The sequence below is a fragment of the Aureobasidium pullulans genome (assembly GCF_000721785.1).
Source record: "Aureobasidium pullulans EXF-150 unplaced genomic scaffold scaffold_26, whole genome shotgun sequence".
Lineage (NCBI taxonomy): Eukaryota > Fungi > Ascomycota > Dothideomycetes > Dothideales > Saccotheciaceae > Aureobasidium > Aureobasidium pullulans.
Genome location: NW_021941046.1, coordinates 133646 through 156863, shown reverse-complemented (window position 1 = coordinate 156863; position 23218 = coordinate 133646). Strand labels below are relative to the sequence as shown.

General features: G+C 52.2%; 9 protein-coding genes across 9 annotated transcripts; 3 read left to right on the top strand and 6 right to left on the bottom strand.

The window, feature by feature from the left end:
• Positions 1–61: 61 nt before the first annotated feature.
• M438DRAFT_348990 (Pkinase-domain-containing protein) lies at positions 62–3871 on the bottom strand. Its single transcript, XM_029906280.1, has one exon. The coding sequence runs from the start codon at positions 3479–3481 to the stop codon at positions 290–292; it is 3192 nt and encodes a 1063-aa protein (XP_029756435.1). The 5' UTR covers positions 3482–3871; the 3' UTR covers positions 62–289.
• Positions 3872–4058: 187 nt separating this feature from the next.
• Positions 4059–6008, top strand: M438DRAFT_348989 (uncharacterized protein). Its single transcript, XM_029906279.1, has one exon. The coding sequence runs from the start codon at positions 4414–4416 to the stop codon at positions 5812–5814; it is 1401 nt and encodes a 466-aa protein (XP_029756434.1). The 5' UTR covers positions 4059–4413; the 3' UTR covers positions 5815–6008.
• A 516-nt stretch (positions 6009–6524) lies between these two features.
• Positions 6525–8468, bottom strand: M438DRAFT_348988 (uncharacterized protein). Its single transcript, XM_029906278.1, has 2 exons — positions 8038–8468; positions 6525–7884 (listed from the first exon to the last, which is right to left on the bottom strand). Exons 1-2 carry the CDS (start codon positions 8108–8110, stop codon positions 6737–6739), a joined length of 1221 nt encoding a protein of 406 aa, XP_029756433.1. The 5' UTR covers positions 8111–8468; the 3' UTR covers positions 6525–6736.
• Positions 8469–9138: 670 nt separating this feature from the next.
• Positions 9139–10632, bottom strand: M438DRAFT_339048 (RNA-binding domain-containing protein; the record flags this gene model as incomplete). Its single annotated transcript, XM_029904181.1, has 2 exons — positions 9139–10089; positions 10150–10632. The coding sequence occupies 2 exons, from the start codon at positions 10630–10632 to the stop codon at positions 9139–9141; spliced, it is 1434 nt and encodes a 477-aa protein (XP_029756432.1).
• Positions 10633–11422: 790 nt separating this feature from the next.
• M438DRAFT_281923 (ALG6, ALG8 glycosyltransferase) lies at positions 11423–13299 on the top strand (the record flags this gene model as incomplete). Its single annotated transcript, XM_029901273.1, has 3 exons — positions 11423–11657; positions 11712–11874; positions 11928–13299. The coding sequence occupies 3 exons, from the start codon at positions 11423–11425 to the stop codon at positions 13297–13299; spliced, it is 1770 nt and encodes a 589-aa protein (XP_029756431.1).
• A 134-nt stretch (positions 13300–13433) lies between these two features.
• Positions 13434–13709, bottom strand: M438DRAFT_281915 (uncharacterized protein; the record flags this gene model as incomplete). The annotated part of the gene is made up of 2 exons (XM_029901272.1): positions 13434–13577; positions 13635–13709. Coding segments are annotated over 2 exons (219 nt in total), but the record flags the coding sequence as incomplete, so codon positions are not given.
• A 371-nt stretch (positions 13710–14080) lies between these two features.
• On the top strand, positions 14081–15391 carry M438DRAFT_281989 (RNI-like protein; the record flags this gene model as incomplete). The annotated part of the gene is made up of 2 exons (XM_029901279.1): positions 14081–14266; positions 14330–15391. The coding sequence occupies 2 exons, from the start codon at positions 14081–14083 to the stop codon at positions 15389–15391; spliced, it is 1248 nt and encodes a 415-aa protein (XP_029756429.1).
• Positions 15392–17679: 2288 nt separating this feature from the next.
• Positions 17680–19544, bottom strand: M438DRAFT_348984 (ATP synthase subunit alpha). Its single transcript, XM_029906277.1, has 4 exons — positions 18769–19544; positions 18672–18705; positions 18547–18614; positions 17680–18489 (listed from the first exon to the last, which is right to left on the bottom strand). The coding sequence occupies exons 1-4, from the start codon at positions 19363–19365 to the stop codon at positions 17782–17784; spliced, it is 1407 nt and encodes a 468-aa protein (XP_029756428.1). The 5' UTR covers positions 19366–19544; the 3' UTR covers positions 17680–17781.
• Positions 19545–20426: 882 nt separating this feature from the next.
• M438DRAFT_348983 (ankyrin) lies at positions 20427–23153 on the bottom strand. The gene has a single exon (XM_029906276.1). The coding sequence runs from the start codon at positions 22823–22825 to the stop codon at positions 20501–20503; it is 2325 nt and encodes a 774-aa protein (XP_029756427.1). The 5' UTR covers positions 22826–23153; the 3' UTR covers positions 20427–20500.
• Positions 23154–23218: the final 65 nt, after the last annotated feature.

Sequence of the window (23218 nt, the reverse complement as noted above, 5' to 3'; positions counted from 1 at the left end):
GTGAAGTTGTAGATATTGGTGAGAAGTCTGGTTCGCTTCTTCCACAACATTCAGACTGTGACCCAATGGTAAGATTGCTCAAGTTCATTCAGTGAATATGTAATTGCAGCATTTACAAAAGCCCATGCTCTACCGCGTTCGAAAATTGACAAAGAAAACGATCTCGAAAATACAAATGCTATGATAACTGCCTCCCATTCCTTTTCTCGTCTTGTAAGTCATGATGTGTCCCCATTTCCTCCTTCCCTTCCGTCATAAGATACATATACATGCCGTGTGCTAGCCTTCTTTATTCATGACCCATCTTCTCAATCTCGAAACCTGGTCCATCGGCCGGTCGCTGGTCTTTGGCTTCACCATGATTAAAGACGCAAGTAAATCTCAGCAAATTGGCCTTCGTGTGTCCCTGACAGACTGTGATTTCGTCGCCAGTGTGGACTCTACCGTAGAGCTGCTTGCCCTTTGCATCTTTGGCATTCAGCTTCACACCATTGATAAAGATGCCATTGCTGCTGTCTGTGGCGACAAGACAGTGCAAGCCGAGCAGTTTCGTCCAGTCTCCGCCCATCCCCACTACTTTGTCGATGCCTTTGGCGTGGAAGTAGATCATGATACCGCGTTTGGGCACGCGGGTGTCCAATGGATCTGGGAAGACAATTGTGTTTAAGGGGCTTCGTCCCCAAGTCGTGATACGAGAACCCAGGTCGAGCGTGACGGCACAGAACGAGTCCGGAGTGGTCGTCAGACGTCCCAGTCGAGGTGCAGGACGGATAAACTCGGGCTGTGTTTGCGCGACCGTGTGTAGCGGTCGATCGAACTCGAAGTCAACGCCGGAATTGGCAGTCGTTGGTGGCAGTGAGTGGAAACTTGCTCCAGGTAGAAGATTGTGACTAGTGAAGTCATGACCGCTGACTGAGGAAGCATATTCAAGAGAATGGGTGCTGGGGTCAGCAGGATCATAGAAGGAGGAAGCAGAAAGCGGGAGGCTGATTTGTCGATTGAAAGAGAGTTTTCTTTCTGTTGGTTGGATTGGACGAGGCGTCTCCTCCATACTTCCACGAGTCTGGCCGACTGACGCTTGTGGTGGGTCATTTGGCGTAGTAGGAGTGGTAGGCTCACTCTCATCGGCGGTTGCCGAGAATGCGGACTGTGAAGAGTCCATGTTAAGGTCTCGCATATCTGATTCAGCCCCTACAAGGCTCGCGAAATTGGATGCATGCATGTCGCTTTCAGGTGGAGTCCTCACCCTGGTATTCCGCTGATCATCATCCGGTTGGTGACTAGCCGCAGACGTGAACAACTCATCCTGAGCATGCTGTGCCTTGGATGCATCAACATTTGCATGTTCTGATGCAAATACAGGCTGCTGGAGTTGTGTACCAAAGATACCAGAACTCCGCACCAAGGACGCCTGAACCTCGCCGAAAAGGCGTGGAGGTTGTGAGTTCACTGCAAGCTCCCGAACGCCAGGGTCCTCGGCAGCGTGGGTTGGTCGTAAAGGATGTGTTGGCGGCTGAGAAGGTGCGGGTAGTTGAGAAGCGATTTTTCCACTCTTGAAGCGTTTAGACTGTCGAGGGTCCAGAATATCAGAGTCACCGGAATCGACACTGGCTCCTTGAGTCTTGTTCCACTTTCCGTGAATGCTCAATTGAGATAAGTCGTGCGCTGCGCCCGCCTCAGCATCTTCCTCTTCAATTGTCAGAAGGCCTGACGGGGGCTCGTCTTCAATCTGACTCGCCTCTCCACCTAGCCAAGGATATGAAAGACATTGAAGGGCAGAGGGTCTGACAGCAGGATCGGTGTTTAACATATCCTCAAGCAGATCAATAGCGTCGTCAGAGATATTGTGCTTTTCAAGGACAGTCGTGTCAAGGCTGGTGCTGACAATACGTTCAAACATGGCTCTGCCTGTCTGGTCTGCGATGCCTTCAAATGGTGGTTTTGTACTCATGGCATACCACAGCACTCCACCAAAGGACCAAATGTCGACACACGAGCTGTAGGAATGGTACTTTCCTCGTTGCTGCGATGCGCCTTTACGATCACGCTTTCGTCCCTTGGCATTGAAGTGAGCATCATAGTGGGGGAAGACTTCTGGCGCACAGTATAGCAGTGTGCCGCAGAATGTTTTGAGGAAGGTTTCGTTGTCGGAAATGACTTTGGAGAGACCAAAGTCAGAGAGCTTGACTGTGAAGGAGTTGGGGTTGGTGTCGGCGATCAGTATATTGTCCGGCTTGATGTCTCTATGAGTGATCATGTTACGGTGTAGGTAAGCGAGGGCGTCGAAGACTTGTATTGCCATAGGTTTGGCAAGAGCTTCTGGTAGAGGGCCATTCGCCCCTAGCCATTGTTGAAGATCGCCAAACGGAACCAGCTCCATGATGATGTACAGATGATTCTTGACATCGTGGCAGTCGATGTATTGCACGACATGTGGATGGTTGATACCCTTCATGATGCGCAGCTCATTGTCGAGCTTCTTGTCGATGACACCGTTCTTCATGAATCTTCTCTTCTCCAACTCTTTTGCAGCGAACATGTGACCGTTGCTCTTACTATTTAGGCGGTAGACAGTGGCAAAGGCTCCCTTTCCAAGGTGGCCGGTGACATTATATTTGTCGCCACCACTCCAGTGCATGCCAAAGGGATTCCCTTGCAGTAGCATGGGTTTGACGCTGGTCTTAGCTTGGCTCTTTGCGCCAGGTCTTACGGCCTGAGTCTGGCCGTTCTGTGCTGCCTTTTCTCTCAGGAGGTTGACATGGTCCAGGTAGGCAGCGAATCGCTTGCCATACTCCTCGTAGTGATTGTCTCTCGATGGGATGCGGAAAATGAACTTCAAGCTCTCGTCTCTCTTAGTCGACAAGATTTGAATGACAGAGCCTGCGGTAAGCATCATGGTAGCGGCATTGTTATTGCCCCTGCCTCTGAGAAGCTTCCCATCGACTATGGTACCATTGGTTGACGTGTCATGAAGCATGCAGACGCCGGCGTCAGTCATGTAGATTCTAAAATGCATGTTACTGACTCTTTTGACGGTATCAGTATCAATGACTATGTCGCAAGCATTCTCGTTGCGCCCGAAGACGAAACCCATGACAGGATTGTGCAGCTTGGCTGACATACGGAGCGCAAGATCTAGAGGATGTCTCTGATCTTCTCCCGGAGCGGGAAAAGTCTCCTCCTTCTCAAGATCTGCCATGCTTAAGCCATCGCTGTAGGTGCTAGGTGTAACATTTTGTAGAACGTGTTGCGGAGATCTCAGTGCTGTGTTGACGACGACCTGGTAGGCAGCAAGCGAGCATGGATGTAAGATGCAGACAACATCGGCAACCTCGACTTCATCGAGTTCTGGTTCGTCTTGCTGAGTAGCCTGCTGGGTGGCCTGCTGGGTGGCTTGCTGGGTCGATTGTGTCTCTTGGTGCGTGCTTTGACGCTGGGCCGGTGTGCGATCCGGATTCGCATTCGCTCTTGTGGCAACCATGGCGCTTGGCGGAATGAGATGGATATGGAACAAGGAGAGAAAGTACGGAAGGTTTAAAGAACCCCAGCCGTAGCCCACAAGCGGCCAGGGCCGGGGCTTAGATTGTGAAGACTCGGGAGTATTGTGGAGAAGCGAACGATACGCTCCTGATGGAATGCCTGGCTCTTTCTGTTCTCTTTATGGCGACTACAATGGTATGGATCTCTCGCGATGGTCTCGGAACGACTCGAATGTTTCGGTATCCCCAGATTCTGGCGAGGCTGGTCTGTCGCGGGAGTTGCGAGACACTAGGGTGGCAGGCGACGACGACTCCAGCGGTTGTGAAGTACGGGACAGATTCCGTAAGATTGAAGTCGGCGCAATTGAAGCGACTTGTGTCAACAGATGATGAGGAAAAAGAGTCTGTCGCGGCCATGTCGCGAGCGAACGCGTGTGGTGCAACCAGCAACGCAAGGACTCCCGCTTGTTCTTGCCGCTTGTCAAGCCGCTCTCTATCCCCGATAGAGTATAAGATCTGCGTCTCGCTGCCTATAACCTCCTGAAACCTCCACCAGTTCGTGCCCACCTTGCACTATATCTGACGAACACCATATAAATGAGTCAGACTATACCAATAGTCATTGTGTGTATGTGCAAATAGTTGCAACGGAATTCGAGTCTCAGGCAAGCTCACTCTCAGCTTCAAAAGAGGCTTCTTAAATATCTGTCGAAATGCACAGTGTCTAAAATTTGGTCAAGTAGTCGGTTGAGAGCCTCGCTGTTTTCGACCTCTCATTGGAAAGAGACTCGAATCTCAAAAGCACTGTGCATTGCGTAGTTCGAGTTGGGCTGGTCGCGACTGCCGCAACAAGCCAACTCCTGCGCCTGTCGTCCTGCTACCTAACTTTTCTTCGCCGCTGACCACTGACTGTTCCTTGAGCCGTCACCCCAACATGGACGAACACTCACTTTCTCTGCCGCAGCCTCCGCCGGCCAAGCGCATCAGACTGGACGACGACAATACGTTGGCTGATGAAGATGAAGGTCCAGGAGATGCAGCTCGGCCTGAGACCTTCTTTGATTGCTACAACATGGGCGACAGAAAGACTGCTGGTTACCTGGGCTTCTCAAACACATCAGAATTACATGTCTGCTCAGTCTCCTGGCCATTACTGCGTGCTACGGCTGCGATACACCCCATCGCGCACAAGCTCAACAAGGAGCTGGCACTCGGTCTGATCCGCGATGCTCCACGTTCTGCAACCTCGGCTGTTATCCTCAAAAGTTGGTCCCTACTCGATTCTGATGGCAAAGGTCTCTCGAATCTTCGAAAAGCTGAGCATCTCGCCATCGTACTGATCAATCTGAAATCCGATCTGGCCCGCATGGTCGCCGCTTCAGATAATACCAACCAATTGCAGCACGCACATGATTGTCAAAAGTTCCGCACAGTCTACCCCTCGCATCTTTGTCCCCCTCAGATCAGCTACCCTGTCAAATCTCCCTTGTTGGCACCCTCGGATGGAGAGGACTTCCTCGAGTCCTACAATAGGTGCTTCTCCCTCCTCCGACACATGCGAAACATCCTCAAGAGTTCCGTCTACGACACCAGATACAATACCGATAAATTCAAGTCTGGTCAATACGTCGACGAAAAGCATAAACCAGCATGGATGCGCGCACAAGGCTCCGGTGCGCCTCCCATCACACAGCCACAGCATGGTCTCGATTCGCCGCCGCAATCGCGGCGCCCTTCCGCCGTCAACGAAACTCACAAACCATGGATACCTACTCGTCCACGAGGGCTTAGCAAGTCCCCCACCTCACAGTACGCCCTTGGGTCGGCGTCGCAGCCGAGCCCTGCCGCCGTCAAAGAACGCGAGCCATCCGCGAACTACCAATTCAGCTTCTCTGCGATTCACAGCATTGAGATCAACCCAAGCTGCGAGCCCCCGCCGATCTCTAGGTCTTTTGCTATCTTGTGGGATCACACGATTGAGCCTGACTACCTAAAGCCCGGACTCAAGCGTGCTATGGATCGAGCTAAGGCTACCGGTGCCCATCTGCCCTCCAAACTCCAAAAGCTGAAGAAGGATCCATGCGACATGAACAGGGAGACACTGTTTTACGAACAAATCCGTGCTCAATTCGAGTGCCGTGCTCTGGGTATCGATTTGGGCAAGCTTTTGTTACAGTACAATAGCTCTACGTTCGGTGAAAGCATTCTTGTGACGCAAAACCTGGAGGATGAGGCATGGTCGGATACACAGGCTGCTCTCGCAGATTCTGATAATGACAAATTCGTCTTCAGAGTCGGATTCTTCGCTCTGAACAACGACGACGACGACGGATGAATTCTCACTGGTCGACCCGGGGGTTTGAACGAATCCGTGCCTTGCAACAGACATGCTCATATTAGGAGATTAGATAGCTTCGATACACAGGTCCTCCAATCGAGCGCTTATTGAAGCAGTATCTCACATCACTGGTGTCCACTTGAGAGCCCCAAGACTCTTTGCTGCCTGTGTGACCCTGTTCCTACTTTTGCCCATGTTAATATGTTCCACCTGCACCTTGTTGGGCACTATAAATCACACTCACATGCTTTTCGATCCTGTTATCATACGTCATACCAAAGCATCTGATATTCATATGTAATGCTGTTGTTGCTACATTTATCATGTCGAAATCTCGAATCCAGTATTCACAAGTGACCTCGACCTTTGCTTTCTCCATCGTTGACGAAAGTTGGGACTCTCCTTGGCATCGATGACATAGGCGAGGACAGCTATATAAGTCCTTCTCGAGTCTCTGTACATTTATGAGAACAAGCCAGTACCGTAACTTGACCATAACCCGAGACAAACTCCTTCCAATCTCACAGGTGTGGGTGAAGCATTCTCCAACTCTACCATTACCAGTTCATATAAACTTGCAACGCCACGAACACGCGAGTAATATCAAATGCTGATGTGGTAAGAAGCTTTCAATTTCATATTTCTGCATACCAAAAACCCTCTGATCAGATATATCATTTCTCCCTTACCCATTCGCATTCGCACTCAAAAAAAAAAAAACAGTGGTATTATGCCCTCCGTTGAAGGAAACGCCCTTGTCCCGATACGCCAATAGTCCCGAGAAACATCATCCCATGGTGTTCAGATTCATTCATCCATCTTTCCATAATCACGTAAAACACAATGACAGAGGCTCAGCCATGCCTAAGTCCTTCAGGCTTGATCTTCAGAAGCATAGCATCAGCAAGGTGCCACTCAATCAAGCACCAACGCCTACGGTGCTGGCCCATCTGATCTTCCGGACCAGACCGCTCTTGCCGGCTTCGCGTGCGCAAGCTGTGGCCCCTTCGCCGGTGCCGGTCATGCCGGCTTCCAATCGTCCTGCTGCCTTGCCCGTTGTGTAGCCGGCGGTGAAGCTCATGGCGCTGACGAAGACCACAACACCTACACCGACAATCCAGGTGAACATTGTAGGATTGACGTCGTCAATACTGTAAACTGCGCCGGAGTCGCGGCGTTTCTTGATTGCTCTGCGTTCCTTGGAAGAGCCTCTGGTTGTTATTCCTTTTCGCTTAGCCTCGGACTTTGTGGAGCGGACGTCGGCAGAAGCAGAGGTGGATGTGGAGGCACGGCGGATGGTTGGCTTGAAGGTGGGCTCGTTGACTTGAGCTGTGAGAGGTGAGTTGTTCTCGAGAGCAGAGGCAGGTACCATTCTCAGTGTGTTTGGCTGGATCCTGTTCGAAGCTGGACTTGATGCATCAGTTGTAGGGCGCGTGTTGGACTTGGGCAGTCCGCGAGCGGCGGCGGCAAACGACTGCAAGGTGGAGAGACTGGCGCGTAAAGCGGCTTCATGGTCAGCAGCTGCGTTGTGGTTTGGCGAGAGCAGGTTGTAAGGCGAGTGTTGAACTCTGGCCTCGTAACGAGAAGGGTATGAGTGTCTGGCCGAGTGACGACGCTCAGGCTGAGCAGGGAAGTATGAGCCTGGGACAGGCTGACTGGCGTGCCTGACAGAGTGGCCTGAGGGGTGAGAGAAGGCATTCGGTTGAGGTGTAAAGGCATTATCATTGTTGATAGGGTAGTTGACAGCAGTTCTGTTCTCATCGTCGTCGGAAGACTCGACCATGGCGCTTCTAGTATGGGTGGCAGGAAGCGTGAGTCCTTCGCTTGAAGATGTTATGACATGGTCGTCATCACTTTCGCTCTCTTCATATTCCTCTTGACTGCTTGCAGCTCCGACACTGCCTGCACGACTGGCGATGTTGAGCCGAGAGGGTCGACCGGGTCTTTGGCGTCTTCGGCGAGAAGAGGCTGGCGGTTGATGGACACGGAGACCGGTGGTGACAATCTCATCGGCAGCGGAAGAGAGCGACGACGACGAAGGCTGTGAGGAGATCTCGACCCATGAATCTAGATGATGGTTGCTGTCAGCGCTGCCTTCATGCTTTCTTTTCAGCGCAGCCATGGAAGAAGAGCAGGAGGCGGGTCGAGGCAATGAGCAAACACGCGCAGAAACATGAAATAGGTACAGAGACGCAGTCAAGTCACACGCTTGTTTCTTACCTTCTGATCGAGTCCGGCCTGCATCTGTGGACGGTCCAAGACCTCTGCTTCCGGTATTCAGGTAGTTGGACATGATGGCGCTTTTGGGATGGATCTCGAGTCGTGATACTATGTGGTCCGCGATACCAGACAGCAAGTGGTACAAGGAGAGGGGTGCGTGGCTGGACAAGGAGAGTCCGCAGAGTGAGAAGGATAGAGAGGGGTGGCAGTCTAGTCTTTACAGGCACTGACGAATCATGCGGCAGAAACAACTGGATTCGTCAAGGCCGACAAGGAGACGAAAGCGACAGGAAAGTGGTGTGAGTTAGCAGGAGACACAGCGACGGCGTGCTCGGTCGTCGTCGATGATGCGAGTGAGGAAGTCGGTGAATGATGTATAGCGCATGCGGGGCTCGCTGATCACGCAACGGCCTCGAAGCCTTGGTCCCCGTGGGCTCTCCTTAAGCTTTGCTCCCTTTGTCCTTCCTTCGTTTCGAAGACTTTCTGCTCTTTGAGCACTGCCTGCTTGATTGCTGCGACTCGATAAAACAACAGGACGCGTGATTGGTCTGGCCCTGCTTGGCTGCAGAAGAATGTTCACATGTATTCCTGCCACCCTGACCGCTGCCCAACCACCTGCGATCTGGATATAGCACCTGCATGCCACGTGACCATCATCTTGCACTTGTGACTGATATTGGACGATCGATTCTTGTTGAGGTATGGGTATATCTTTTGATCATAACATCTATGAAACTACTTCTACTACGGTATCGAATAAGCTACAACTCACCTTAGCGCCGTGATTGTACAGGAACCACCCATTCCCAGCTATGATGTCCTCGCTGCCTTGTATTGACCGAATGATCATGCTATCCCAGGGATCCGTGAACGCCAAACTTTTTGATAATGACATGAACCGATTAATGATGATTGAGCGAAACGCTTAGTCGACTAGATGAAGGTACAGTTAGCAAAGTCCTCTAGAGAAATTGAGATGCGGTACTTGTTCAACAAGCCAGCTCACAAACTGAGTTCGACATCAACGAGACGGCGTCCTGGACCCTCTCATCAATGCTAGTCAATCATGCAATACCAGCTCGCTGAGTCTGTACCGTTAGCTTACTTACAAGACATGCGGTTGCCCTGGAAGTCACCGAAGCCACCACGGTTGGTAGAGCCACCACGGCCACCACCGCGGCCACCACGACCACCACGGTCACCGAAACCGCCACGGCCACGACCACCACCACGGCCGCCACGGTCGCCGAAGCCACCGCGACCACCACCGCGGCCACCACCGAAACCACCGCCGCCACGGCCACCGCCGAAGCCACCACCGCCACCGTTGTTATCACGGGGAGCAGCAAAGTCCAGGCGGATGTTGCGGCCATCGACGTCAGCGCCGTTCAAGCCCTCAAGAGCAGCCTTGGCCTCGTCAACGGAGCCGAACTCGACGTAACCGAAGCCCTTAGGGGCGCCAGTCTCGCGGTCGGTGGGGAGACGGATGCTGTTGATGGAACCGAACTCGGAGAAGTAGCCAGTAAGGCTGTCGGTGGTAGTGTTGAATGAAACGTTACCAACGAAGAGGGTGGTGGAAGGAGCACCCTGCTGCTTGTCGCCGAAGGTGTTGGCGCGAGCACCGACCTGGTTCTTGTCGTAGCTGCGGTTGCTGTTGTCTCTGGGAGTGCTGAAGTCGCACTTGAGGGTTCTGCCATCAAGGTCGGTACCGTGCTTGGCGTTGAGAGCCTCAGTGGCGGCATCGATGTCGGCGAACTCGACATATGAGAAACCCTTGGAGCGACCAGAGTCGGCGTGGGTGATGACTCTGACGGAGACGGGAGAGAACTCCTCGAACTCCTTGGAGAGCCAGTCCTCATCGACGTTCCATGAGAGACCACCGACGAAGAGAACCTTGCTAGGCTCGCCGAAGGTGCCCTCGGCCTTGACCTTCTTGGAGGCAGCAGCGGGAGCCTCCTCGGCCTTGCGCTTCTTGCTGGGCTCCTCAACCTTCTTAACCTCCTCCTCGGAGTCGGAGTCAGAGTCGGACGAGTCGGAGTCGGAAGAGTCGGCCTGAGAGAGATTATGTTAGCAAGGTCGATGGAGAGACAGATGTGTGTGATCGAAACGTACCTTGGCAGCGGGCTTCTCAGCCTCAGACTCGGAGTCAGAGCTGTCAGAGTCGGAAGAGTCGGCCTTCTTTGCTGCGGGCTTAGCGTCAGACTCGTCGTCGCTGCTATCGGAGTCAGAGTCAGAAGTCTCGGCGGCGACGGCCTTAGCGGCGGGCTTCTCGTCCTCAGAGCTGTCAGAGTCGGAAGAGTCAGAGGACTCCTCCTTCTTGGCGGCCTTCTTAGAGACGGGCTTGGCCTCGGCCTCAGACTCGGAGTCGGAAGAGCTGTCGGAGTCCATCTCCTCGTCGGAGTCGGAAGAGCTGGAGGGCTCGGGGGTAGGCTCCTTCTTGCTCTTCTTGGACTTCTTGGTGGCGTCGGCGACCTTCTTTGCGACGTCCTTGCTGTTGACCTTGGGGGCCTCGGCCTTGGAGACACGGCCAGACTTGACCTTGGTGGTCTCGACCTTGGGGGCGGCGGCCTTCTTGGTGCTCTTGTCCTTTGCCATTGTGATGTGTTGGTATTCTGGTGGTCGAGGTCAGTAAGGTTCGGAACCTTGACGAGGTGGTGGGTAAGGCGGTTCGCGTGGTGGTTGGTGTGCATAGTCGATCGGTCAAGCTGTCGCGGATTGCAACAGCGACAGCAGATACGACGAGCATGGTGTGAGCGACCAGTGATGGTCGCTGTGTGCGGCAAAGCCCTCAGTACCCATGATCACACGAAGTGATGGAAGCCAACAAGCCCTCTAGCCCACTGCTCTCGCGGCATGTCATGGCAATGTGTTCCCACAAGAAGCCATGGATCTGCGCGCGAGATGAACTGATGAGAAAAGCCGTCCTGATTGCGCATGTGCCCACTACCCAAGTTAAAGAGATGGTGACATCTCAGTCTGCCTCACGCAAAACCAACAACGCGAAGAGAAGACCTGAACCCACTATTGAGAGACGAACCCACTGATGTGATAAAAAAGTCGAATATAAAGAGTTGATGAAAATTCCACGAAGATGACGAGGAAAATTCTGGTGAAGGAGGATGCAAAAGAAAAAGCAGAGGCAGGCGATGGGCTTGAAATACCTCTGGCTGGCAGCTTTGATCAGCAGCGGCGCTAAGAATTTCTGCCAGTCGAAAAAAATATATACGCGTCCGTGCCCGACCAGAACGGTCCTCGGGCGACGGGCCGCGTTCACCGCCCACGAGAGCCAAGGGTCCTGTCCCGCATCTGAGGGACTTCTAGCGGCTGCTTGGCTTAACATCGCAGTTGCCAACGTGGACAGTGGAATGGTTGATTGAGGTAAAACATGGCTCCTACATCACATCGTCCCCGCAAGAAGAGAAGAGACGACCAAGTCTCGGGTCCTCGCAGTAATGCTCTGATCGTTACCGATGCAGAGACGAAACAACAAAAGCCAGCTTTCCCTCTGGTGGCTTTCTTACTGCCTGCCAAGGGGACAGTGTCACAATGGATTGTGATGCCGCTCATCCTTATGGCTGTGGGACTCTTCAGATGGGCTACTGGCTTCTGGGGCTATTCTGGTTAGTCCACGACTTGATGCACAATCACAAGTTCTAAGACTCATTCTTGTCCAGGTCTCCAAAAACCACCGATGCATGGTGACTTCGAGGCACAGCGACATTGGATGGAACTGACTATCAATTTACCTGTCTCTCATTGGTATTTTCACGATTTACAGTGGTGGGGACTGGACTATCCGCCCTTGACAGCTTATCACAGTTGGGCACTTGGTAAAGTGTGAGTATACACACACCCATCTCTTTCAACCATAGACATACTGACCAGCTCAGGGGCAACTTTATCAACCCAGCATGGTTTGCTCTAAAAAGTTCTCGTGGTCTCGATGACCACGATCTAAAGATCTTCATGCGCGCCACAGTAATCGTTTCCGAATACCTCATCTTGGTGCCGGCAGCTGTTATCTTCATCCGTCATATGAGCAAGCTGTGTGGAATTACTACGTGGGAGTCTTCTGTTGCCCTCACAGCTGCTCTCATGCAACCGGCTACAATGCTCATCGACCATGGACACTTTCAATACAACACCGTCATGCTTGGTTTGATGCTTGCATCCATGTCAAGTATGCTTGCAGGCCGCCATCTTTGGAGCTGTGTGTACTTTGTTGCCGCGCTTGGCTTCAAGCAGATGGCACTGTTCTACGCACCGGCTGTATTTGCTTACCTGCTTGGAATTTGCGTCTTTCCTCGGATCAACATTGGTAGACTGTTGAGTATAGCTGTGGTCACGACCGTCTCTTTTGTGGCTCTTTTCTTGCCCTTTCTACTTGGCGTTGCACATGATTCGTGGAAAGGAGTATTTCTACCTTTTGAAGCATCAACTCCTCCCCTGCTTCAGAGTCTTCCCGTCCAGCTTTCAACCAAGGCCTGGTACTACCCGCTTGTGTTCCAGCTTGCGCAGTCTATCCACCGCATCTTCCCATTTGCACGTGGACTCTTCGAGGATAAGGTGGCGAATATTTGGTGCGCCGTGCACGCATCTGGAGTTCACAAACTTCACCAATACGACTCAAGTCTACTTTCTCGAGCAGCACTGGGACTCACCAGTCTTTCAATCCTGCCACCATGCATGGTTATCTTTTTCAAGCCGAGAAAAGAGCTTGTACCATGGGCGCTAGCAACAACGGCATGGGGCTTCTTCCTCTGCAGCTATCAAGTGCACGAGAAGAATGTTTTGCTGCCGTTGCTGCCAATGACTATGCTTGTCGCTGGACATGGCGGACTAAGACCCGATCTTCGCGCTTGGATCGGATTTGCCAACACCCTGGCCTGCTGGACCATGTTCCCTCTGCTGAAGAGAGACGAACTCAGAATGCCTTATTTCGTCTTGACTTTCCTCTGGACGTACCTCATGGGTCTCCCGCCAACTTCGCTTTCAGCTTACTTCGGCGAGCAAGGCATTTGGCTGTCGCTGCCCGTCAAAGCAATGCATATCTTGTTCTATGCAGCAATGATTGGCTGGCATTTCGCCGAGGCGTTTGTGCAGGCACCCGCCAACATGCCCGATCTGTGGGTAGTAGGCAATGTATGTGTTGGTGCAGTGGGTTTCGGCCTATGCTATCTTTGGTGTTTGTGGCATCTCGTGGCTGAGAGTGGAATCTTGCAATTCGGCAAGCAAGCAGACGACAAGCAAAAAACGCTGTGATGGACAGACACAGAGAGTTGAGAGAAGTGGTGGTATTGTACACTAGTTATACATAGATCTAAAAGTCTAGAGATTTTGCCCGTATCCTTGTAACGCCGGTCGCAATGCAGAATAGGAAAGAAGGTGGTGTGTGTTTATGGCAAGTTGAAGCCGTAGCCCTGCATGCAAGCTCTGTACTTCTGAATCATGTTCTGGCAGTCGGCTTGCGGGTCGGCGGCGTTGGAGAAGAGCATGCATTCGTCGCGGGCAGCCTTCTCATCCTTGCAGACACAGCATGGCTGTGGCGAATGGTCAGATTGTGGATTTGTATATGGGTGTGCGAGGTGATGTCGTACCTTGACCTTTGCGGCGGCTTCGCCTTGGGGCTTGAGGTCGGCAGCGAGGTTGTTGGTGCTTACGACTGTGGAAGATGCTGGAACAGGTCAGAGACTGGACGGAAGCAGTCGCATGGTGCAGGAAACATACGCTGAGACATGTTGACTGGATTGAATGCGTGGCAAGAGCAGAAAATGGTATGCGACAAGACAAGTCGAAATATGCTGGCATATGAGGCAATCGCGAACAATATGTCAGCAACGGATTGGCATTCCGGGGGCAATTGCGGCGAGGCGAGTCATTGCTTGGCACCAAAGAAGTTCTGGAAGGAAAGCAACATAAACACAGGTGCGACTGCTTGTTTCAGCAATTTCCCTCTGTCGCAAAACACGCTGCCTTCCTCTGCTCGTCCGCATACCGCACACTCTCCTTCCTCACTCTTCCACCCAACTTTTACAACATCGTCATGGTCAACACATTTTCGCTCGAGGGCAAGGCCCTGAAACTCGACTCGGCTGCCGACATGGACAAACACATCGCGGAGCTCAAGGCTAACAAGGACGTCGAGGAGGTCATCCTCGTGGGAAACACTTTGGGTGTGGACGCCTGCGAAGCCCTGGCCAAGGTGCTCGAGACTAAGAAGAAGCTTAAGGTAGGCCGGCATATTGCATAACGGACATCGTAAATGCCAACGGTCCAATCTGACGCTCTCCAGGTCGTCAATTTCGCCGACATCTTTACAGCACGTACATATGATGAGATCCCCCCAGCTGTGACACACCTACTCACCGCTTTGCTCGCCCTCCCCGAATTGCATACTGTCAATCTATCCGACAATGCTTTCGGCGTCAGGACGGTCGCTCCCTTGCAGCCCTTCCTCTCTCAGCACGTGCCCCTGCAACATCTCATCTTGAACAACAACGGTCTTGGTCCTGCTGCTGGAACCCTCGTCGCCGAGGCCCTTACAACTCTCGCCGGAAAGAAAGAGCAAGCTCGCAAGGATGGCAAGACGGTACCCGACCTCGAGACTGTCATCTGCGGTCGCAACAGACTTGAGGCCGACTCTATGGAGGCTTGGGGCCACGCATACTCGGCCAACAACAAGGTCAAGACCATCCGCATGACTCAGAATGGTATCCGTAAGGAAGGTATCTCCACCCTGTTGCAGAACGGTCTGAGCAAGTGCACTGCTTTGGAAGTTATAGACTTGCAAGACAACACTTTCACCGCCATGGGTGGTCGCGCTCTCGCCGATGTCATCGCAAACTGGTCCGTCATCAAGGAAATTGGCGTGGGCGACTGCTTGCTCAGCGCTCGCGGCGCCGTCATGCTCGCAGACGCCCTTAAGTCTGGCAAGAACAAGACTCTCAAAACACTTCGCCTACAGTACAACGAGATCGATGCCAAGGGTATTGCTGCTCTTTGCAAAGTCGCCCAGACCGACGCCCTTCCTGCTCTGCAGCGTATTGAACTGAACGGCAACAAGTTCTCAGAGGAAGATGCCAACGTTGAAGCTCTTAAGACTCTCCTTGATGAGCGCAGGGAAGAAAATGCCCCTGACGTCGACGCAGACGATGAGACTTGGGGCGTTGATGAGCTTGACGACCTGGAAGAGGATAGTGACGACGATGATGAGGACATTGACGATGACGAAGATGCCGAGGAAGAACAAGTCCTCAAGCAGGCCGATCAAGCCGAATCAGAGAATGTCGCCCAAGAGAAAGACAACTCTGTCGATGAGCTCGCAGACCTTATGGGTAAGACGGAGCTCAAGTAACACCTTTCTTTCCTTACACATGCATTGGGTTTCTGGATTAGCGATTTGCCCCTCTTTCACTTTCAATTTGGATCGACCACCATTCCCTCTCCCCCTTTCTCTACGCCCTACTACCAAAATAAATGATACCACACACGAACACGTTGCACACTTCTACATTTCCACTTACCAATCTATTACATGCTACTACCGAAGACTAGAGACAGCACTTTGAAATTTTGAACCCTTTGCCACGTTAGATCTATGCAACAAACACCGTCACACTCCCAAACCCCAAATTTCACAAAACGCCCACTGCACAATCCTAACATCCAACATGATCAGAAAGCACTAAATTCCTTGAATGATATCCATGAACGAAAATGACAAAGACCGACAGCATATTCTGCAGTTCTACACCTATTCTCCTCTTGTCCGTCCTTTCCGTCCACATGTCACGCTCTGATCGATCCCCCATAGCCTTGACAATCTTCACCAGCTCCTCGAAAATACCGCCCAAACGTCTCTACTGACTCGCCCCCTCCCCTGACCTCCCATCCTTGCTTGACAGCTATATGACGATCGAACACTCCAGACTCAACTAATGAAGTTCCGTGTCAAGAAAAACCCAGCCTGATCAGCGACATCTATCACCAACTGCTGTCCATCGATTGGATATGGTATGTCGTGTTCCTTTTCGGCGTACACCTCTGGTTGAGCACTGGATATTTGGGTTTGGGCATCGAAGTGTGGGCTATCATGTTACTTGAGCTTGTCAGGTAGAGATGAGGTAGAGAGAGATGGAGAGGTGTAGAAGTCCTCGGAGGGTGTTGGAGCGAGAAGGGGGGGCAGAGATTGGGATAGGCGTTCTGGAGTTTTCGTGTTTGCAGGCACAACAAGCAATATACTTGCTGAAATGTTCTTCCGTGTCTTCCTGGACCATAAAAGTGATGTCGAGAGAAAATGATCAACGTCAGTGTCTCCGATCATCTTCCAAGAAACAGCGCATTTGAAAAGGTGGCGAACACAACTTTGCTAGCAGCTTCATGTTATGGAACCCCTTCACTTGACGTTGTTGGCGAATGAATGCTAGGCTTGGTCAAGGTCATAGTGAATATCGCCAGGGCTTTCTCGACATGAGATTGAGGTTAAAAACCGCAGTTTACACGTCGACAGCCCTTCAATCCAAGTGGTGGGAAAAACGACTCAAAGCTATATCCGCAGTTATCGAAAGCGCGAGAACATTTGTTTCCCAAAGACACCGTGAATCCAGACCCAAGAGGCGTTCCATCCCCTTTTGCACCGACATAGGACTCCCTGGCAGCAATGAGAAACACTCAAGCAGCAATCGTGTAGAGTAAGCGAATATAGCCCAGACAGAACTTCGGCAGCTAGTGCTACTTGTCGCTATATCATTTCCAATCTGCCTTTTTACGGCTTCGAGACATGGTCTTTCAAGAACTATATAGGATACGGATTGCATTAGCTCTAGAGTCGCCCGGGCAGAACCCAAGAGCATCGCCCAGCTTGAAATGCTACCAGTCTACCACTTCGATTGAAAACCTGATAAGATTGGAATAGTAAGATCAGAAAGAAAGTGTCGCTGCGGGAGAACGTTTGTTCCTGTGGACTTCTCGGACATTAGATGACCATGTAAGTTGACCTGCCTTTGAGAGAAGTGGCCAAGTTCTGCACCAGACAAGACTGGTACATATCAAGTCGTCGTTGGGATGGACTCAAAGGTCAACCTATGCTCTGACAGTTCCCGCCACAACAAGCATAGTGTCGTTCGATACAGCCTGGCTTGATATTTGCCTTCTGGGTATAGTTGGGTCGGAATGACGTACTGTGTTGCCTCGGATGTCTGTGTAGCTGTAGCTGTGTTGATCGTTCAGGTGGTAGCGATGTAAAACTGAGCGGTGCGCTTGTTGCTGATGATGTCCTTTTCTCAGCCTCTTGACCTGCTCCCAAAGAGGGGCTGCTAAACGGCAGGATGTTGTTTGAGTCCGAGAGGATGCCCAGTCAGAGCGCCGGGATAGGTTACTCGCACAGGAGAGTACCGGTAGTGTAGATGGCATCGTGCCATTCGATAGCCAGGCCATGGGTGTTCTGCGACAGGGACGCTCGATGGTGATTCATCAAGGCAGTGCCTTCCGTGGTTGCCGTCTTCATAGCGGTGGCGAATCTGAATTGGTCTGTAAGCAGAATATACATTGAATGCGATTTCTGGCAGGAACGATTAAGCAAACGCGATCACAGCTTGTACGAAAACAGAAGATTATACACTTTGTCATTGTGTCATTGAAAGATTTGGAAGAAAAACTCAATGAGACGCTACTTTCGCTCTACTATACACACGGCTTTTTCGGCCTGCCCGCAATTTTCCCCGTTATAAATTTTTAATAAGAAATTTACGAGAAGTTGGCGGTGAAGCTCTTGATGACATCCTTGAGCTTAGCCTCGAGCTCCTTGCTGAGGGCACCCTCCTTGTCAATCTGGTCAAGGATGGTCTTCTCGTTGGTGCGGAGGTGGTTGAGGAAGTCAGACTCCCACTGGAGGATCTTGGCGACGGGGACGTTGTCGAGGTGACCGTTGATACCAGCGTAGATGAGGGGAACCATCTCGTTGACGGCCATGGGGCTGTACTGCTTCTGCTTGAGGAGCTCGGTAAGACGCTCACCACGAGACAGGGTCTGCTTGGTGGCGGCATCGAGATCGGAACCGAACTGGGCGAAGGCGGCAACCTCACGGTACTGGGCCAAGAAGAGCTTGAGCGAACCAGCGACTTGCTTCATGGCCTTGAGCTGAGCGGCGGAACCGACACGCGAGACGGAAAGACCGACGTTAATGGCGGGGCGGATACCCTTGTAGAAGAGCTCGGCCTCCAAGAAGATTTGACCGTCAGTGATGGAAATGACGTTGGTGGGAATGTAAGCGGAGACATCACCACCCTGGGTCTCAATGATGGGCAGAGCAGTGAGCGAACCACCACCAAGCTTGTCGTTCATCTTGGCGGAACGCTCAAGGAGACGAGAGTGGAGGTAGAAAACGTCACCGGGGTAGGCCTCACGACCGGGAGGACGACGGAGAAGCAGAGACATTTGACGGTAAGCAACGGCCTAGGGGGGTCGAGTTAGTACCTGATGCAATGCACGATGTTTTTGGAGATTCCCAACCTGCTTGGAGAGATCGTCGTAGATGATGACGGCGTGCTTGCCGTTGTCACGGAAGTACTCTCCCATGGCTATTGCAGGTCCGTTAGTATGCTGACTGAAGGCACGAAGTTATTCGTTTGACTTACCGGTACCGGTGAACGGTGCAATATATTGAAGGGGCTTTTGGGGAATCGGTTAGTAAAGATGATCAAACAGTGTGCTGAGAAAAGAATTATGACTTACAGCAGCCTCGGAAGCGGTGGCAGCAACGATGATGGAGTACTTCATGGCGTCGTTCTCCTCAAGGGTCTGGACGAGCTGAGCGACGGTGGAACGCTTCTGACCGACGGCAACGTAGACACAGTAAAGCTTCTTGGCCTCGTCGGCGCCAGCGGCGTTGTTCCAACGCTTCTGGTTGAGCATGGCGTCAAGAGCGACGGCAGTCTTACCAGTCTGACGATCACCAATGATCAACTCACGCTGACCACGACCGATGGGAACCATGGCGTCGACGGACTTGAGACCGGTCTGGACGGGCTGCGAGACGGACTGACGGGGGAGAATACCGGGAGCCTTGAGCTGGGCACGGGATCTCTTGGAGGACTTAATGGGGCCCTTGCCATCGATGGGGTTACCGAGAGCGTCGACGACACGGCCGAGAAGCTCCATACCGACGGGAACGTCGACAATCTCACCGGTACGCTTGACGGTCTCACCCTCCTTGACGAGACGGTCAGAACCGAAAAGAACGACACCGACCTGGCCGGCCTCGAGGTTCATGCACATGCCCTTGACACCGGAGGCGAACTCGACGAGCTCCTCAGCCTGGACGTTGGCCATACCGTGAACACGGGCGATACCATCACTGTTGAATATGCGTCAGTTCCCGTTGTCTTCTTTCCAGATATTGTGGTCGTTGTAGACGTACCCGACGGAGAGGACACGGCCGGTCTCGGCGAGACCGGACTCCTCCTGGACACCGCGGATTCTCTGCTCGAGGATGGAAGAGACCTCGGTGGGGGAGGCCTTGTCGGCGTAGCCACGGAAAGAGTTGGCGACGGGGGCGACAGCGCGAGCCTGAAGATGGAGACTTGTCAGTGATGTGTTGCAAGACTTGGCAAAGGCGAGCAGCAAGCTTCGACGTCGCCAGCGACAGCTCCAGCGCGCAACCGGCCAACACGTCGCGCAGACAATGCCCAATGAGGGTGGCGACAGGTCCAATGATGGTTGTCGGACCCATTGTTGGCCCGGTATAGCGTATTTTTCGAGCTCGAGGTCGCAGGCGAGGTGTCGGCGAGTGGTTGGAGCTTGTTGAAACGTACCGCTGAAATTCTCGACGAAGCGGCGGCGACGGTGGCCACGCGGGCGCTCTGGCGAAGAGCGCTTCTGAACATGATGACGGAAATTTCCTAGAAGCCCGATGGGTGTGACGGGTCCCAATGAAATGTAGGATGGAGTGGAGATAGAGGGTGATGGGAGGTCGTTCTAGGAGGAGGGTGAGGTTGAACGAAAACCGCACGTCGAAGCACTGGGAATGAGGGTCAAAGCGCCCACTGGCCACTCCTTTTGGCAGCTTTTTGAATTTCGTAGCTTTGCGAGCCCTGCTTGTATCACCACATTGCACACATCTACATGCTTTTGCACTTTCAGAAACCAGGCAGTCTTGCTCTTTCAATATCACTGCAGCTCACTCGAGTTGCAGCGTTGTTCAATTCAGCTCGCTCCTTCCTGCGTACCACAGCCTGCCATTCGTTTTGTCACTCCAGACAGAAGTGACGACCGAGTCTTCCCGATCCCGGCAACCACCGCCCCCCATCTTCCGGCGGCTCCTCTCCACGATTCACATTTCTGATCTCTCGTTCTCGACTCCATACATTCTGAGAATCAAAGCATTTCATCTTCGCATGCTTGTTGTGTATTATCATAAAGGGCCGTGTGTATATCTAAGTCATTACCTACTTGCTCATCAATGAAATCACTCTCCTTCGCTCCAATGCACGCTATCATCATCGCTAAAATGGTCTAGTAGATCATCTCCCACTGACTGTGAAGCTTCATCCACTTTTGCCTTCTCTTCGGCCGCTTTTGATTCCCTGCGGATATTGGCAGCATCCAGCCTATCCATGTTGTTCCTCACCCAGTCTTTGAGGAAGTGGCTGATCTCAAACCTGACTGCTCGCAACTCATCCGACCAGAAAGCTTCTTGTGCTAGCTTCGCGGCAAGCTCATCCACACACAGGCTGTCCTCCACATCTCTCCGTGATGTACTGGCTCCAGCCCAGAGCAGACTTTTGACTGTGTCAATGTTACCCGCTGCCACTGCTGAGTGTAATGGCGTCTTGTGCATTCCATCGGAGAGGTCGACTGTAGCTCCCTTCTTGCACAGCAGGTTGATCATGTCGCCGTCTCCATGCATCGCGGCCCAGTGCAACATGCTTTTCCCGCCATCCCATTCCTTTCGGTCGATTTTGAACTCGGGAGTAGAGTTCTCCAAGGATAGCACAATTTCTGGCAGGCATCCTGTTTGAGCTGCCAATTCGAGGGTAGAGATGCCTTGTCGATTCACCCAAGGGTCTGCCCCACTCTCTATGAGCATACGAATGATAGGTAGGTCCCCCGAGCGTACAGCCATTGAGAGAGCACAGTCTCGTAACGATTCAGTGCCAAATGGACATCCTAATTCTTCATACTGTTCTTCCCTCGGCGTTTGTGTCTTTTGATCAGAGCCATAGAAGCTCAGAAGCCTTTTGGTGGGTTTGTAAGAGCACCATTCGTTGATGTCGGTCTCCTCGTGGTTGATCAGCGCTCTAGCCCATTGCTCGTTTCGTGATTTTGCTGCCATGATGAGTGGGCTGGGTATGGGATTATAGACTTTCGACTCCCACGCAACGGTCTTTTCGGCGATCGTCTGCACGCTGCTCAGATCGATTGTCTCTTCTGTTTCTCCCGCGGACTGATTGCGCATAATGGGGAATTCGAGTAAGAGATCCACCATGGCGTCCTGTTGGTGGTAGATAGCCAGACTGATCAAGTATGCGTCGGGCAGGGTGTCCACCGTCGTATACTTGGCATTGTTGTGTAATAGCTCCACGCCATATTGATTTTGAGTGAGAATCATCATCTCTAGTAGACGGCAGTAATAAAGCTCAGAAAGTCGACCACCTGCTGCTAAGAGAACCTCGACGATGCGCCTTCGTGACACTTCGCGAGATTTGAGAACTTCCGGTACTGTCGTCGGCGGCTCAATGCCGTCGTTTGTGCTTTTGGATGAGAAACTTGAAGCCCTCGAGAGATATGGTCTCGAAGTCTGCACAGGTCGCAACCAAATGAACATGGCCTTCTCCAAAGCCTTTGATAGCTCAGCCTGGGTAGGTGAAAGATCTCGTATCAAAAGCTCGGTTGCTGAGAGATGACTTCTCTGGACTGCGACGATCAACGCACCAGAACCTCGAGCACCCCTCTGAATGAGCATATCCATGACGTTTGTATCGGCTGTGCGTGCGGCTGCCGAGAGAGCTGTAGACAGCTTGTCTGTTGTGTATCTGAAGGTGTTAAGGAAATGCTGTGCGGCCTCTGTGTGAGAGAACTTTGCAGTCTTGGACAATGCTGCGCCTGATTCATCTTCCGCCCCATGTTCGATGAGCAAAAGGATTGAGTCCATGTCTCCACTGACAGCCGCCGAGATCAGAGGATCGCCAAGGTCCTCGGGCTCGAAAGAATAATTTTCCAGGAAGTACTGTAGAGGTTCGAACTGATGGTACTCGGCGGCGGTAGATAGAGCTTCGACTTTGTTTCCAGCACCAAGTCCGACGAAGTATCTGACAGAGCGCATATCACCAGCGGCACACGCTGCAAGTAGTCCGGCATCGACAGATTTGTCAAAATCGTCAATTCGGGTACGGAAGACTTTCAGAGCTTCTGCCGTCTCGCTACGACCCCTTCTAGTGGTGCCCACCAAGATTGAAGCAAGATCTCCACGCCATTTTCTGGACATGCCCGAAGTCGTCAGATGTGCTTTGATTGGTTCGAGCAGAAGCTGCAACATTGGCAGATCCCCTCCGAAGGCAGCTATGCGCAAAGCACCGGCATTGACAGGAGCGCCGCCTTGCTCGAGCAGGAAGCGCACCAAAGGGACAGATCCAGTCTTTGTCGCATGGTTCAAGCAATAATCCAGCTGGCCAGGAGGGCCTATGATTTTGTCGACTTGCGCATTCTGTTCTTGTATCAGAAGTTTAACCTGCGCCAAGTCTTCGGCGATGCAAGCTCGATACAGTGAGTCGTCCAGTTCTGTGGTATCCATGGAAAGGTTGAAGGTTCGTGAAGATTACGTTCAAGAAGCGTTGTGAAGAGAGAAATACACGATGCTAGCTAGGCATGTGCAATAATTGGCACTGCTTACCTCCATTGTGCAGAGCCGCGATCGAGAACATCCTGTTTCTCTCCCTTGTCAACCGATTTTGGAGTCTGGCCCAGATCCACGCACCCGCGGCAGCAAACCTCACTACCCCGGCCTGCATGAATCGAGGAAAGAAGCAAGTCTAGCCTACCTGCTGTTAAACGGGTATTCTACCGGTGTCTCTCATCTCGAAGCTATGAATCGACGCTCATAATGTTGGGCGTCAGTTTGGCCTCGTTTATGTGAGCTAAGAGCTTTGAAAGACTGGAGTTGGGGTTAGAGATTGGAAGAGTCTAA